Source organism: Podarcis tiliguerta, assembly GCF_965153285.1.
Source record: "Podarcis tiliguerta genome assembly, chromosome: 4".
NCBI classification, from domain to species: Eukaryota; Metazoa; Chordata; class Lepidosauria; order Squamata; family Lacertidae; genus Podarcis; species Podarcis tiliguerta.
Genome location: NC_139537.1, coordinates 90330613 through 90347566, shown reverse-complemented (window position 1 = coordinate 90347566; position 16954 = coordinate 90330613). Strand labels below are relative to the sequence as shown.

Here is a 16954-nt window from a genome sequence, read left to right as displayed (position 1 = left end):
AGTGTTGCTCTTGCTTCTGGTAGCTTGTTTCAGAGACCTTGAAGTGCTACAAAAACCTGGAAAAGCATCAGATATCATAGTGCCACATGAAAAGCAGGAGCTACAGGAAATCGCAGCTCTACAGTACCATTTCCAAGCCACAGGAACATTTTCAGTCAAATGTGGTGACATTTCTCGCGGCTCCTGCGATCAGTGTTCTTGTCACACTCCCATTCCACCAATCACTGGAAAAAGGAAACCACTGCCTGCAAAAACAGGGCTTCCTGCAATTGCGCAGTCTTCCTGTAGCTGGAGCTCGTGGAATCTAGAAAGGGTCAGGAGCAGGCTGAATATGTGCAGCTGATTCTGTGGCGGCTGCCGCAGTATTCAGAAGCTGACCACTGTCATTTTAAATCAGCTGGAAAAAAATATTCTGAGCACAATGGATGAATCACTCACAACACACCACACTTCGGCTCCTTGGCTTTCCTGATACACAAATCAGGTGGATTTGGCTGCCGTTGGGCTGAATGGGACTTAAACCCAGTGATTTTTTTTCTGACGGTATGCAGGGGTATGCATAGCCCTAAACATTTTGTGAATCTTTGTACTTTTGTCCATTTACTGTATTTATTTTCCCTGATTTGAACTATAAAATGGTGATTTTCTGGAGTCAAAATGAGAGTACCCCTAAACATTTTTGGTTTTTTTAGAAAAAAGCATGGCTTACACCAATACATCTAAAGCATATTGCTTCCCCCAAAGAATGCTGACAGCTGTAGCTTACCCCTAGCAGATGCATAATTCTTCTCATTGTTGTTTAGTCATTTAGTCGTGTCCAACTCTTCATGACCCCATGGACCAGAGCACACCAGGCACTCCTGTATAATCCTTAGCACTCAACAAACTACAATTCCCAGGATTCTTTGGGAGAAACCATGTGCACTGAATGCCTGGCATCTACGCTGTCACAGTAATAAACTCTCATTTGGAAATGGCATGAAAAATATTCCCCTTAGGGGGTTGGTCTTTACAATGATCAATTGTAGAATCCCATAGGTAAATGTAAAGGGACCCCTGACCATTAGGTCCAGCCGTGGCCGACTCTGGGGTTGCGGCGCTCATCTCACTTTATTGGCTTCCGGGTACAGCTTCCGGGTCATGTGGCCAGCATGACTAAGCTGCTTCTGGCGAACCAGAGCAGCGCACGGAAACGCTGTTTACCTTCCCACCGGAGCGGTACCTATTTATCTACTTGCACTTTGACGTGCTTTCAAACTGCTAGGTTGGCAGGAGCAGGGACTGAGCAACGGGAGCTCACCCCGTTGCGGGGATTCAAACCACCAACCTTCTGATTGGCAAGCCCTAGGCTCTGTGGTTTAACCCACAGCACCACCCGCGTCCCTTACAATCCCATAACCCCCCCCCCCCATTTTAAGCACTTTAGTGTTCATTTATGATTACTGTTATTATCATTATGTCCTGCCGCCCTTTTTGTGTGTGCAAAAGTCAGAGCAACCAGGGCTCTCTGTTCCAGCCATTGATCAGATCCCATTTATTTACCTTCACCGTTGAATATGCCAGCTCCAGGGAGCTTCATGGGAGCTTCATGTGTCATTCTTGCCATCTTCCCAATGGCACCTGATTGGCCACAGTTGGAAAGAGGATGCTGGGCTAAGATAGGGTTTTGGTTTGATCCAGCAGGGATCTTATTCTCTTAAATCTTCCATGTGCTCCGTCAAAGTGAGATCATTAGAAACTAGAATCCTGAGAAGGTTGCGGGAAAAGCACCGAATTGGACCTTACAATGTTAAACACTGTGAGACCTGGGGAGGCAGGGAGGGCCATAGTCTAGGGTCTGCTGCTCCCTCTCTCCACAATTTCACATTACATATGTGCAGCTCCTCATCAAAGTTATGTTGGTATTTACCAAGGTGGTGGCGGCACTAAAGCCTCATAGATGGGCCACCTAGTTTGTGGAACTGGAGCAAAAACAACACCTCAGGCGAAAAAGGAGGGGGAAATGATATCTGCATTGCAAGTGGAACTAATGAATAGGGTTTTCTTCCCAAACACAATTTAGCAAAATCCTTGGGAAGCGTTCTGTTTCTAGTTGGTATGGATGGTTAGGACAACTACCATACAATTATCTGCAACCATAACCATGTAATTTCCACATCCAATTTAATTATGATGCTGCATTAATAATAAAAACACTATGATATTCTAAGGGATTTCAAATACGCTGCCCCAGCCGTTGCATGATTATTAACGCGACCTCGTTGTGAAAACAACTTAAGCTTTGTTCGCTGTATCTCGCCATAAACAGAAGAGAACCGTTTGAATTATGGCACTGAAATAATTCCACATTTCCTGTAGACAAATAGTTATTATAAGCAAAGAAAGTGTAAAGAGAGGCACTTCAAATGATATAGAAACTTGCATTTAGAAGCACCAGGTTTTTAAATTTTTATTTCCTAACTCCAAAATCCAACACGCTCTGTAGATTTAATAGCTCCTTCACATTCCAAGACAATCTGAGGTGTGAAAAAAAAAAAGAGACAATTCAAGCTTTAGGGAATATTGGAGAATTATGTGCACATCTCGCACAAAGCGATCACCATATCTACTGTGGAGAAATAAACAGAGAACTATGACCGGACAAATTCATCCCTGATTTAACTCACATGCTAATCGATGTACTGTGACCAAAACATGATGGATGGAGGCAATGTTACCTATTTCCATGTTACCTGGCCTCCTCAGCCAATGCCAATCTCAGGATGGGGGAGTAGAACCATTACTATTGCATAGCACATGGCATCTTCGTGAATGGATGCCATCCTGAATCCGGATAAAAATTGCCCTCTCTTGAAAAACTCATTATGGCTGCATGCTCCTCATTTCATCACCATTTGTTCTCTTGCAACGCCGAATATGCAACTGGGTTACTACCATCTCTATGTATACTCAGACCAAGTTGTATGTTAATGCAGTGCTGTGTGAGCACCATTTCAATGCGACTGGATCTCACATGGCTCTGTTAATGTTTGTAGAAAGGAAGCATCTGTGATAGGCCAATGAAGTGGCACCTTTGTGTATCAGCTGGTAGGGAAAAAGTAACCACATCAGCCATCTTTGGCCCATGTGGTTCCTTTCTACAGACATCAGTGGAACGAGGTTGGTCCACACAGCAGAAGTTGCCGTACAGTTCTAGTATCAAGGCAAGACTGTCCGATTGCCCAGAAGCAGATTGAGTCTGCAGTAAGGGGCAACCGAGTGGAGGGCAGCCCCACAACGCTTTCCTAAGAAATGTCTGCGAAGAGGAAACCATTTTAGAAGAAGGCAAATCATATGACAGAGTGGACTATGTTTTTTGTTTTTGTTTTTTAAAAAACAGGGCTCTACCATTTCTCTTGCCACTTCTCTCAACTGTGCCAAGGAGTTGTAGTGTGGAATAGCAGAGAATCTGAACGAGGATACATGGGGTTATATTATATTTACCTATAGCATAATTAGATGAAAGTGAAACTGGACTCTGTTTTACAAATATCTCATTACATTGGCAAAGGCCCAAGAAGAATCCTGGCATGCTGGAACATGCTGGATAAGTGTACCGAAGTGTCCAAGGATAAAAAAAAAAGTAAAGGTAAAGGACCCTTGTATGGTTAAGTCCAGTCAAAGGTGACTATGGGGTTGTGGCACTCATCTTGCTTTCAGGCCAAGGGAGCTGGTGTTTGTCCACAGACAGCTTTCCGGGTCATGTGGCCAGCAGGACTCAACCGTTTCTGGCGCAATAGAACCCAGAGCGCTGTTTGCCTTCCCGCCGCAGTGGTACCTATTTATCTATGTGCACTGGTGTGCTTTTGAACTGCTAGGTTGGCAGGAGTTGGACAGGTTGGCAGGAGCTGGGACTGGGAGCTCACTTCGCTGAAGGGATTTGAACCATTGACCTTCTGATTGGCAAGCCCAAGAGGCTCAGTGGTTAGACCACAGTGCCACCCGCGTCCCCAAGGATAATAAGGGTGAGCTACAAGATAAGATGGTAAACATAAATGAAGAAAGTTAAAAATAAATGGGATACAATTAATTGCAGGGTGATTAACTGCTGGCTCTCTCTGTGACAAAGAAGATGGTTTAGCATTCATAGGTAGATGAAGTTACTTGTGAGGAAGCAGCTTATGGTGTTTACTGCATCCTTTTTCTTAACACCTTAGGCAGGTGAAGGGAAGGGCCACTGCTCAGTGGGACAGGATAGGTGCGTATAAGGCCCTAAGTTCAACCACTTACATGCTCAGTTAAAAATCCCTTAAGTAATGGCCTGCAAGTAGTCTCTGCCTGAGACAGAGCCTGCCAGTCAGAGCAGATAGTAAATGGACCATTGGCCTAATCACAAATAAGGCAGTCCATTATATGCATATTCTCAACTAGAGATTCTGAGTTTGTGTGTAACCTATAAAAATGTTCAGTCCAAGAAAGATTCAACGGCTGATGTACAGTCAAAAGGTGCCTTTACTTAAGCAACCACCACTACCACCATGTAACTGCAAATAGGGGTGACAGGGTTGGGGGGTATAACATTTTAAATAATAATAATAAACCCAGAAGAAACCTCTTTTTGAGAATCAAAACCTCTGCCTTTTGTTTACCTACGGGACGTAGCATTTAATCGTTAGCTGCATATATGCTCATTTTAGGGGGAAAGGGGAGTGTAAAAGTGCTTAAGTATACTTTATACATTTGTGCTGTGCGCCTACTACTTTCATTACTAAATCGATAGCTAATTATAATGAGACGAGGAGATGATTATTTTGAAACATGTACAATTCATACGGTCAAAGCCTTAACAGCAACGTGAGCAGCTTCCACTTTGTGCTCTCTCTGCTAGAATAGCAATCCAAACTGGGCCATCCATTTGTAACGACTCCCTTTTCAATGGGGCTGTAATCCTATACCTATTTACACGGGAGTAAGCCCTTTTGAACTCACTTGGATTCCTGTGAAGACATGGAAGGTAGCAAGGATCCGGTTTGGGCCTGCTCACTCACGTTTATCATTAGGTTGTGATCCAGGCCCCTCTGAGCATGGGGCAGGGCTAGGACTTCTGCATAAATCGCCCCCCTCCTTTGCCATGCTACCTTTACACTATGCCTAGCATGGCAAGGGGGGGGGAGAATTTATGCTGATATCCTAGCCCCTGCTGCTTCCATTTGCACCCAGTGCCTTTGACATCTCACCTTGCAACATGCTAAAGCTCCATCTTAGCCTCCCCATTCCTGGTACACAGGTGTGATACCACACACAGAGGCTTTTCAGACATTATCAATAGGATCGCTGATGGCAGTGTAGCAAAGGAGCATAATATTTATGCGCATGTGAGCAGGATCACAGCCCTGGGCTCGAACACTTTCTTTTACATCAGATCCTGCTACCCAAACACATCCTGGGGGTGCTATCACCATGGAGGCAGTCAAACTGACTTTTGAAGGAAGCACACAGGAGTACAAATTGCCACCACAAAGTCACACTGCATTTCCATGTCTGTGCAAATGCACAGACACAGAAGAGGGAGAGAGAGACACCCCTTTGCAACTCTGTAAAGAAATGGACCAATGAAAATGCAGAAAAGTTCCCTTTCTGATTCTTGCACTTGCCAGTTATGAAAAGACGACTCTTCCTAAGCAGAACAACAAAAATAAAAGCCGGTTGACAAAACATTTCCCCCCCATACAAAGATGTGTCAACCCTGAGCTTGTAATTAAGAAGTTAAAATCTGTGATTTATATATATATATATAATATTCATATATATAAAAATAGATGATCATACTAAGACTAAAAAAGTGAAAGAAATTTTCCATGTCAGTACTATATATATATATATATATATATACTTGTGTCGACGTTTTAGCAACAGAGTTCCCTTCTGATACAGAAACTAATAGATACGAAGGATGCCGTTTCTATGCAAAACTAACATATTGATCCAATTACTGTTATCAGTTCCTTTGAAAACTGCCATTTGGTTAAGGTAATGAATACAGTTGCAGGAATTTCTACTTGATGCCAAACCTGCAGCTAAAGAAAAAGGAGAGATTCTATCGCAAGAGATTAGTTTTTATGTCAAAACCCTCGAGTTAAAACTTTTCAAGCATTGTTAAGACTTTGCTACAAACCAGATGGTGATGGGCAACTTAGTGGACGCCTTTTTCAATTACATACCATGGCTAAAGGGTAAAACCAGCTAGGACAAAGAGTGTTAGAATTCAAATCAGAAGTGTGCTAAATAACGTGAATATTCTGAGACGAATGATGTTCCTTGATTAGTAGACTTATTCCTGCTTTTGTTTTGGACCTCTTGGCAAGTCTTCTATTTATGGCCAATGGAGTACAAATAATACAAAATATAAAAGATACTCCCGCAATAGTAAAGATCATTTCGGTGATCTGAAGTGGGATACAGAAGCACTCCTTGTTTTTTTAATGTATATGTTGGAAGTCACATTTTGCTATTTTGGGGGGGCCTTGGACTTAGCTTGAGTTTTTTGGGGGGTTTTTTGGTGGGGGACAGGACATTCTTTATTTTGTTCTCTTCTCTTTTTTCTTTGTAATGGAAAACCCACACTTTGTACCCTTAACCCTTTCCCGCCTCCCCCCTTTTTCTTCCTGCAGCATAAAAGCAAATGAAGCTCTGAAAAGTCTCCTGTAATAAAAACGTGAGAAAAAGAGATCTTGCCGAGGAGCGGACAGCGTCTTCATCACAGCTATCTGGAGGAAACAGGGAAAGGTCACTCTGGCACCTGGTGCTCTTTGGAAATGCACAAAGGGGAGCAGGTTGCAGTGCCGCTCTCTTCTAGTAGAAAACTGTAAGTGTTTTGTGGCATGGTCCGTTGCCCAAGAGCATAAGAAAAAGAGAAAGTTGGCTGTTTTTGTTTTTATTTTCCGAAAGCTAAAAGGCAGTCATCGCTGACCAGAGCCAGGATTATCTGCACTGTTTTTGCAGTAGGAGAGCCAGGCAGATGACAAACCACGTGAGTGCTGACCAGCTGGGCTGACTGGCTGAAGAAGAGTCCACTTCCCTTCTGTCTGAATCAACGAGGGGTGCGTCTGTGGTGATGAATTCAAACTCCGTGGGACAAATGTCATCCGTGCAACCGCTTCCACTTCCCGAGCCACTGGTCTCTTCACCTGCAGGAGGGGAGGGAAGAGGGAGAATGCCATCATCATCGTCATCGTCTTCATCATCATCACCACCATCTATTTCTTATACCCCATGCATCTGACTGGGGTACCCCAGCCACTCTGGGCAGCTTCCAACAAAATATAAAGGAACACACCAAAACATCAAACACTGAAAGCTTCCTGAAACAGGGCTGCCTTCAGATGTCTACGAAAAGTCATATAATTGTTTATCACGAAGGAATGCCTCGACCCCCATTGATCAGCCCAGACACTGAGGTCCAGCTCCGAGGACCTTCTGGCAGTTCCCTCACTGCGAGAAGCAAGGTTACAGGGAACCAGGCAGAGGGCCTTTTCGGTAGTGGCACCCGCCGTGTGGAACGCCTTCCCATCAGATGTCAAGGAGATAGTGTCCAATGGCCCCCTGACCAAGGTCCCCTAGTGGATAAATAAAACTCACGAACAAGCATATTTTGGTTTATAGGTTCAAACAGGGGCACAAATAATAAAATTAATATTATTATTTTTAAGGCCAACTGTCAGGGATGATGGAAGTTATGGGCCAACAATATCTTGGAAGACCACAAGTGGATCTCTGGGGGCCAGGAAGGACAGACCTCTCCCCATGAGACCTCAGAGAACTAGCGTGTAAACAGCACTGAGATGGGTCAAGGCAGTTTCCTGGTCCCAATGAAGTTTTCATCCAAAAATAATGAATAAATGGATCACAGTGGACATTGCAGCATCTCAGCCAGTGGCTTCGACTAAGAACAACCTTGAAGAATACTTTTCTACACCATTAAGCACTGCTGTTGTAAGGGACCCGATTAAGAGAAGCTGAATGGCGTGGGATCTTACTTGTATCCTGAAAATTCACATCGTTCCCATTGTACGCGTTCTTGAGTTTGTTCGTCATGACTCTCAGGGCCATGATCTGCTGCCTTATGTAGGTGTCGGGCCTGGTGATGTCGACGTCAACCTCAGGATTGTTGATCTGGTTGGTGAGCCCATCATTCATGATCTCTGGGAGGTATCTGTGCATCAGAACGAAGAACTGCATCAGAATGATATGCCATGACCAAGAAATCTCACTAGTCCCTGACACAAAAAGCCTGAAAGTTCAATTTGTCATTCCAATGTACATGCAGCATTTACTGCAAACATGCCTCCATGACCACTCACTCAATCCAGTAAGTCTTTTAAAAGTTTTTCTTATTTAAAGTACGAAGGAAGAGGCAACCTGTTTTTCAGAATGGTCACGTTTGTTCATCAGTAAACCCACATTTTGAAAGTGAATAAGCAGTGAGTCCCAGTCAGGAAGGCTTTATATGTATTATATGATAATGATGATGATGATGATGATGATGATGATATACTGTGCTGGTTTACACATTTAGGAAAGCACTTTGCTTAGTAGCAATTAAGAAATGTATTGGGCCTAATGCAGGTGGGGGGTTTAGGTAGGGAGATGGGAAAGAAAAGGATTTTCAAAAAATATGTGTCTGCATTAAAGAAGGAAGTGTATGTTATTTTGACAGGGTTTAATGTAAACTCTGTTAATATTATTAACATGCCGTGACAGAAATGAATGCCTGCAAGTGTAGAAAATGTTATGCGAGAAGCACAAGGAAACTGGCACAAACCATCTGCATCTGTGCCTCAGAGGAAGTGCTTTTAGATAAAGAATAATAATCTCATTTTTATTCCCTTCACTGTCAATATTATGAACTAAAAGCTACGGATCGGATTTAAACTAAGGCTACAATCCTAAATACTGCACACATTATACATTTAAAGCACCTCCCCAGAAGAATCCCGAGAATTGTAGCCTGCCCCTCGCAGAACTACAATTCCCTGAACACCCTGAACAAACTACAGTTCCTAGTATTCTTTGAGCAGGGAATGTGCTCTAAACGCACACAGCCACAGACTAGGAAGTAAGCTCCACTGAACACAGAGGGACTTAAAGTCAGTTAGCCATGACTCAACTCTTGATGATTTCAATGGGAATTAAATGAAACTAAAGGACAGAGAAATCCAAACTGGCAGAGGCACCAAGTTCCGTGTAACAAGGGGGGGGGGGGGTTGGTTGTGTGTGCAAGGCCCTCCGCCATCTTGGGGAGGTCTGGTGGGGCCCTCCACCACTGCGGCGAGGCCTGGAAGGGCCTAGTCCCTCAAGATTGGGGGGCAGGGCTCAGCCCCGTCCCCTTGTGGGGCTCAGTCCCATAGAGTGGCCGCGTATACAAAGTGGGGTCTGGCAAGAGTGGAGCAGCCCCAAATGGCCTGTATCAAGCACTTCTGACTCCTGCCACAGCACAAGCTGTCTGTTGGCTTCACACAGTGGTGGCTGATGCACTTGTGGGGCTCCTCACTGCCAGCGGAGGCATACAGGACATAACTGTCAAACTTCCCTTTTTTTTGCGGGAAATTCCCTTATTCCAGCGCCGTTTCCCTCTGCTTCCCGCTGCTATCCTAGATTGTAAGATATCCCATAGACTGTCCTCAGGACAGGTGAGGCTGCTGATCCCTTATTTTCAAATCTGAAAGTTGACAGCTATGATACAGGATTGCAAACGACTGGTCATGTTGGACCGGTCATGTTGTGCAGATGCCTGATGATTGTCTTCCAAAGCAACTACAGTGGTACCTTGGGTTACATACACTTCAGGATACATACGCTTCAGGTTACAGACTCCACTAACCCAGAAATTTTACCTCTGGTTAAGAATTCTGCTTCAGGATGAGAACAGAAATTGTGCAGTGGCGGCTTGGCGGCAGCAGGAGGTCCATTAGCTAAAGTGGTGCTTCAGGTTAAGAACAGTTTCAGGTTAAGAACGGACCTCCAGAACGAATTAAGTTCTTAATCCGAGGTACCACTGTACTCTATTCCAAACTTAAAAATGGAAAGCGTAATGCTGGTCATCAGCAAAAGAATTTTAAAGACTCTCTCAAGGCAAATCTAAGAAAATGTAGTATAGACACCGACAACTGGGAAACACTGGCCCGCGAGCGCTCCAGTTAGAGAACAGCCTTTACCAAAGGTGTCATGGGCTTTGAAGATGCTCGAACTCAGAACGAAAGGGGGAAACATGCTAAGAGGAAGGCACATTTGGCAAACCCTCACTGTGATCAACTCCCGCCTGGAAACCTATGTCCCCATTGTGGAAGGACGTGTGGATCTAGAATTGGCCTCCGCAGTCACTTAAGGACTCGCTGTTAAGACCGTGTTTATGGAAGACAATCTGACTCAGCTACGAGTGATCGCCAAAGAAAGAAGAAGATTACGACCTATATACTGAAAGTCTGCATTAAATCTCATCTCCACTGAACTGATGGATAGGTCGGATACCTTCTGTCTATGTATTGATCAAATTCTACAAACACCTTCCATATCTCCTTGAAATCATTTCTTCTACATATTCCCCGCCTTGCCTTAATGGCACATGTTAATTTAAAGCTGACCGAAAGTCCAGAGGTAGAATTATTATCAATTTATGATGGGGTGGGAGGTTCGCAGGCTATGAAGGACTTGATCACAAATTTATTGACAGCTGCACAAATTATGATAGCTAGGAATTGGAAGGGGCAAGCAGAATATAAAATGGAAGAATGGTATAAAGAGGTGTGGGGTGTTTTTAAATTAACATGTACCTGCTTTCTTTTTAATTGGATAGGTTTCACAAAATCCACACATAATTGACCCAATTATACAGAAATAGTGTCTCACTTTTTTTTGTTTATTTCAAAGACTTTTAATTTTGATGAAACATGTTTTGTAAAGTAGCACCAATCTGTGAGAACGTGTTGTGTTCGAAGCATCTCTCTCCCTTTTATTTTTTTTTACATAGATGTCTTTTTAGGAATGTTGTTTCTGCTCATTTCTTTGTCTGAGTACCGATAGTGACAGAGGCCATCCTGCTCTGTATTTCTGAAAAGACCAAAAAGCTCAGAAAAAGCTATGACTGCGTTTTCACTTGTTCATTAGGGTTCCATTCACATTATAAGAGCTGTTTCACACTCCCAGCTCCCTGGTCGTATATGGCCTGATAAAATTACATCTCTGATAATGAGGCATTCCTGGCTGCCTTTCAAATAAAGGGCTAGAAAGATCAATCCTTCTCTGTGTTACTTGCTAATTGATGGCCTAGAATTAACTCTGCCTGGCCTCTTCTTAATTAATAGTGGCAGTTGTAGAGAAAGGAGTGATTTTAATAATCACAAGTAATCTTGACATGATGACTTCTTCACAGTCACATAGCTTCCTTTGCCCTAAAACTTAAGTTAGGAAAGGGCTCCCCTGCTCAGTGATATAAGAGGCCCTTTATAAGGCATGTCTACTATAAATGGAAATTAGTTTGATATCAGTTTGTCATGCCTGTTTAAGAATGAATCCTGGGATTTGTAGCTTGGCAAGCGTACTGAGTATGCCTAGCCTCTGGTTTCCAGATATAGTTCTGAAAACTTCTTTATTCCTTTGTTGCAAATTGAGCCTTACATTGTCTACTCATAAGTACGTCCTACTGTATTCAGTGGAGCCTACTCCCGGGTAACTGGGTACAAACTGTGCAGCCTTACACTGCAATCCTAAGCATTTTTACTCAGAACTAAGTTCCAATGAGTTCAATTGGATTTACTCTCTGGTATGTGAGTATGATCTTATATTCCCCTTCCTTCCCTCCCCCTCCCCTTTTATGAAGATTACCCGTTCTGAGACCCCACAGCTAATTCTCCCCTGGCCTCCTTGCTGGTCCAAGTAGGACTAATTCAGCCAGCTAGCCCTGGTGACTATCTAATGCTTATTGGATGGATTTTCCCCAAATTGATCTTTGAATTTTATTGTTATTCATGCTTTCAAACTGTAATTTATGCTGCTTCTATGTTGTATTACAATTAAGTGTTTTAAATTTGTTCTTAGTTGCCCTGAGCCCGGTTTTCTGAACCGGGAAGGGCAGGGTATAAATAAAAGTTGGTTGTTGTTGTTGTTGTTGGTATTAGTATTATTATAGCCTGCCTTTTCCCCTGACAGGGACTCAAGGCAGCTTACAGGATCAGCTGAGAGGTTGCAATTGGCTCAAGATGACAGGTGTAGATGTGTATTTGACATCTATGCGTGCAGGAGATCAAACATAGGAGAAGCTCCCTGAGGTGGAATAGGATGTCCCTATTTCCATTTGAGAAATGTTGGAGGGTATGTTTCTGTGTGTGTACCTTCAACACAGTATTTTATAGAAAATGCTTCACAAAGTGAACAGTGCATGGTTCCATGGAAGTTTCAGATGCAAATAATAATATATATATTTTTGGTCTCCCCCCCTTACTTAGCTTTGGTGTGCCCATTCCAGCAGTCCTCCTCATTGGCCAGGCCTGCTGTCACTCTTTCTTCTTTGCAGATACTGTATGGTAAAGTTGACCAGAACTTTTTGGAAAGCTTCAGTTTTTCTTTAATGTCAATTACCTGATCAAAAGACAAAAGAAGGACATTTGGTTAAAAAGAGATAAGAAAAGATGAATAGACTCAGATTGTGTGCGTGTGTGTGTACACATGTGCATATTTTTTCTTTTCAAGAATTACAAAATGGCATATATTATTCTTGATAGTGGAGACTATTAAGGAACTCAAGATAATTTCTATATAGACTGGAACAAGGTGCAAACCACATGGGACTGTAATCCTATGCCTACTTACCTTCACGAAACTCAACCAGATTTATTTCTGAGCAGGCATGTAAAGAATTATGCTCTCAGTTTACCTTAAGGCCATTTCTACATAACATTTCAATTGCCCTCGTGCCTTCCCTATGCATGTGACTTTGTGATTATCCATCCAAAAGAGAGTGTCAAATTGTCAAAGCAGGTTTGTATTTGCAGGATAAACTGAAGTAAGAAGAAGACCTAGAAGCTTATCAGGAGTAGCTCAGTTAGATGATCAGCAATGGTGGGCAATTTCCTTTGAGGCTTACCCTCTGCTACTGAAAGATGCACCTTCAAGTTTGTGTGGTTTTCAAGGGCTTGCTCAGTGGGACTCGGGTGGCGCTGTGGGTTAAACCACAGAGCCTAGGACTTGCTGATCAGAAGGTTGGCGGTACAAATCCCCACAATGGGGTGAGCTCCAATTGTTCGGTCCCTGCTCCTGCCAACCTAGCAGTTCGAAAGCACATCAAAGTGCAAGTAGATAAATAGGTACCACTCCAGCGGGAAGGTAAACGGCGTTTCCGTGCGCTGCTCTGGTTTGCCAGAAGCGGCTTTGTCATGCTGGCCACATGACCCGGAAGCTGTACAGCCGGCTCCCTCGGCCAGTAAAGCGAGATGAGCGCCGCAACCCCAGAGTCGGCCACGACTGGACCTAATGGTCAGGGGTCCCTTTTACCTTTACCTTTACAAGGTCTTGCTCAGTTCACATGGAGCAATGGGGAGGCCCACCAACTAGAATATGTTCCAGAATCCTAGGAATTCCTGCTCAGTATTTCATGCAGAAAGCACACCTTTTTTGGTAGAAAGCCAGACATCTGGGATGGTGGAATGACTTGCCACATGTCAGAAAAACAGCATTTGAGCTTCAGTAAGAAGACCTAGGCTATTTAATTGATTTTTATAATATGTAAGCAAACCTGCCAGCCTTCCATTTCATTGTGCTGAGTCTGAGGAGTTGTCTTTGCTGCTTTCTTAAGGAACAGTCGGCTCATCTCCTTCTTTCATAGACCCAGAACCATAAAGTACTCTAGATGGCAGCATTGGCCAATATTCTGCAGAATTAAGCGTTTCCCTGGCTGCACACAAAACATTACACCCCAAATAAAATTGTAGATTGTTCTACCGAATAGAAAACTGACAGGCCTGATATTTTAAAACTTGAAACTGACAGGCTGCTATTTTAATGAGGTCTGCCAGAGCCAAGGTTAACCAAAGCCTTAGTTCCTTACAAAGCATTACTGCCTTGCTTCGCAGCAGGAGGCTGCACAATGCGATGCCTATTGATATCTTTATATAGTTCTCAAAATTGCATCATGGGTGTGTCTGGTACAATAAAGGCCTTTAATTTTTTTAAAAATATGCAATTTTGGACAAATTTTATTTCTTTAAACAGAAATGGCCTTACCTTATTTTTGTAAAGCATAGCAGTGTACCATCTAGAGCCGAATGGGCCCTTTTGTAATTTGAAAATAAAGTTGGAGACCTTTCTTGTAAAGAGATATCTCCTTCCTCTCTGATGTTTCAGAAACACAGAAGGAAATTTAAAGAGAGGAAGTGTGTGTTTGATATTTGCAAATGGCTTCATGAATTTAGACAAGGAAATAAATGTCAGAGGTGGTCTGACAGCCCACGCCCATTTCATTTCTCTTCCGCGTTGTGTCCTACGTGAGCACCACTTGCATAAAAAGCATGCATCAAACTCAAACATGATTTTCCAGCGTCAGACGTGACAGTGGTCTCTAAAGACAAATTAAAGGTTTGCTTCAGACACTCTCCCCCTCACATCCCTGGACCCTGAGCTGAGGGAGTTTGTGATGCCACAGGAGTGCTTGTAACCTGGCCAGGATAACATGCAAGGCACTGGCTGAATGAACAAGCCTCTCCAAATTGATTCAATTTAATATTTGTATTCTGCTTTTCCAACAAAAAACAACAGCAAGGTAAATCTTGTGGTCTTGTACACCCTCCAACATTTCTCCAATGAAAATAGGGACGTCCCATTCCATAATGATAAATTTACTATTTACACCCCACATATCTTACTGGATTGCCCCAGCCACCCTGAGCAGCTTCCAGCATATATAAAAACATAATAAAACATTAAAAAAACCTTCCCTATACAGGATTGCCTTCAATCGGCTTGGGGGTTGGATAACTCCATTTCCTTCAACATTTCTCCACTGAAAATAGGGACATCCTAAGGGAAAGTGAGGGGATATGGGTGGCGCTGTGGGTTAAACCACAGAGCCTAGGACTTGCTGATCAGAAGGTCGGCAGTTTGAATCCCCGCGACAGGGTGAGCTCCCGTCACTCGGTCCCTGCTCCTGTCAACCTACCAGTTCAAAAGCACGTCAAGTGCAAGTAGATAAATAGCTAACACTCTGGTGGGAAGGTAAACGGCGTTTCCGTGCATTGCTCTGGTTCGCCAGAAGCGGCTTAGTCATGCTGGCCTCATGACCCGAAAGCTGTACGCTGGCTCCCTCGGCCAGTAAAGCGAGATGAGCGCCGCAACCCCAGAGTTGGCCACGACTGGACCTAATGGCCACGGGTCCCTTTACCTTTACCTAAGGGAAAGTGAGGCATTCTGGGATCAAATCAGAAACTGGGACACCTTCTCCAAATCAGGGACATCCCTGGGAAACAGGGGCACTGCAAAACACCTATGGTGAGGGATCATGTGTCTCTTCTGAAAGTAGGATTATAAGGGGTGAGACAGTTTTTTTCTATTGAAGTTACAAACACCACAGAAAAGAAAACGGCAGGGATGGCCTTGCTGCAGAAGGATAGGCTAGATAGGAAGGGAAAGTGCCTTAAAGAAGTATTTCATGTTTGAACACAGGAGAGCAATAGCACGCAGTCTCTGGAAATAGGAAGGGGAAAGAGAGAGGGCCAATTCATATCACCAGTGGACTCTGAAAACGGTGTGGGCAGGCACTGAGCAACATGAACACCAACGAAGAGGTTCCCATCCCGCCACTCAAACTACCCCCTTTCCCACGGCAAGGGCCACAAACAGACACAGTTACTCTTTCATAGAAACTGGAAGCAGCAGTTTGAGTGCCAGTGCGCAACCATTCTGCAACATGAGCATTTCCTGGCTGGCTCAGCCACAGCGGCACATTCCCAGGGGCGAACACACAACATCTGGAAAAGCCCTAAGTAAACACAGGATGCGGCAATATTCCCTTAGTAGACAGAGGCCTAGGTGTTTATTTTCAGGGCAGACATCCTGTGTGAAAATGTCCGCTTGTCTTCAGCCTTCATTCTGTGAACTTAGCTCCCCTGACCACTCATTCATTCTTTTTCTCCCCCCCGCCCCCCATTTTACATAGTGCAACACTGACCCCAAAGTTTCTATGCTTAACCAAGGGAACATTTAATGATGGGATAGAGTTCTCCGTGTGTGCAAATTTGAGCTACAGAGCTTAAAGCAACAGGCTGGTTCTGCTCCACCAGCTGTTGGTAGCAAAATAATTTTTTTCCAGGAGGATTTTTCAGTGGACTTGAAGCTGACCTGGGAGTAAGTCCCATTGAACTCATTTGGGCTTAATTCTGATTAGATGTGCATAGGGCTGCACTATGCATGTAGTAAATTCCAGTCAGGCAATCTCACCAAAATGTTGGCTTGATGCAAACAAGGTAAAGACCAGGGGCTGGTTTCTAATATTTAAAGAAACAGCTAGAGAACTGTTTGGTAGCTGAAATTCAGTTTCTTCCTACTTAAAAATTAAATTAATAATAGTCAGGGGTTTTTTTTTTCCAGCTGGAACTTACCATAACTGAGTTCAACATGTAAATATTGGTGTTATTATCTGCATTGTCGGACCCTGTGTGAGAACCCAGAGGCTGAGAGGTAGGGTGTTTCAGAAGGAAACTGATTTGATATTGATTTATATATTAGTAACTTAACAACAACAGCAGCAGCAGCAATTTATTTATACCCTGCCCATCTGGCTGGGTTTCCCCAGCCACTCTGGGTGGCTCCCAACAGAATAATAATAATAATAATAAGCAATAAAACATCAAACATTAAGAACTTCCCTAAACATCTGCCCTCAGATGTCTTCTAAAAGTCAGATAGTTGTTTATTTCCTTGACATCTGATG

General features: G+C 43.5%; 1 protein-coding gene across 2 annotated transcripts in view; it reads right to left on the bottom strand.

The window, feature by feature from the left end:
• Nucleotides 1-2423: 2423 nt before the first annotated feature.
• GPC6 (glypican 6) overlaps nt 2424-16954 on the bottom strand; it is a 766899-nt gene continuing 752368 nt past the window's right edge. For both annotated transcript variants that reach the window (XM_083437893.1, XM_083437892.1), the window contains 3 exons: nt 12476-12612; nt 8016-8191; nt 2424-7166 (listed from right to left, as the gene is read on the bottom strand). In XM_083437893.1, the coding sequence (XP_083294019.1) occupies nt 6961-7166; nt 8016-8191; nt 12476-12612 (519 nt within the window). In that variant the 3' untranslated portion in view covers nt 2424-6960. The remainder of the gene's footprint in view (nt 7167-8015; nt 8192-12475; nt 12613-16954) is intronic.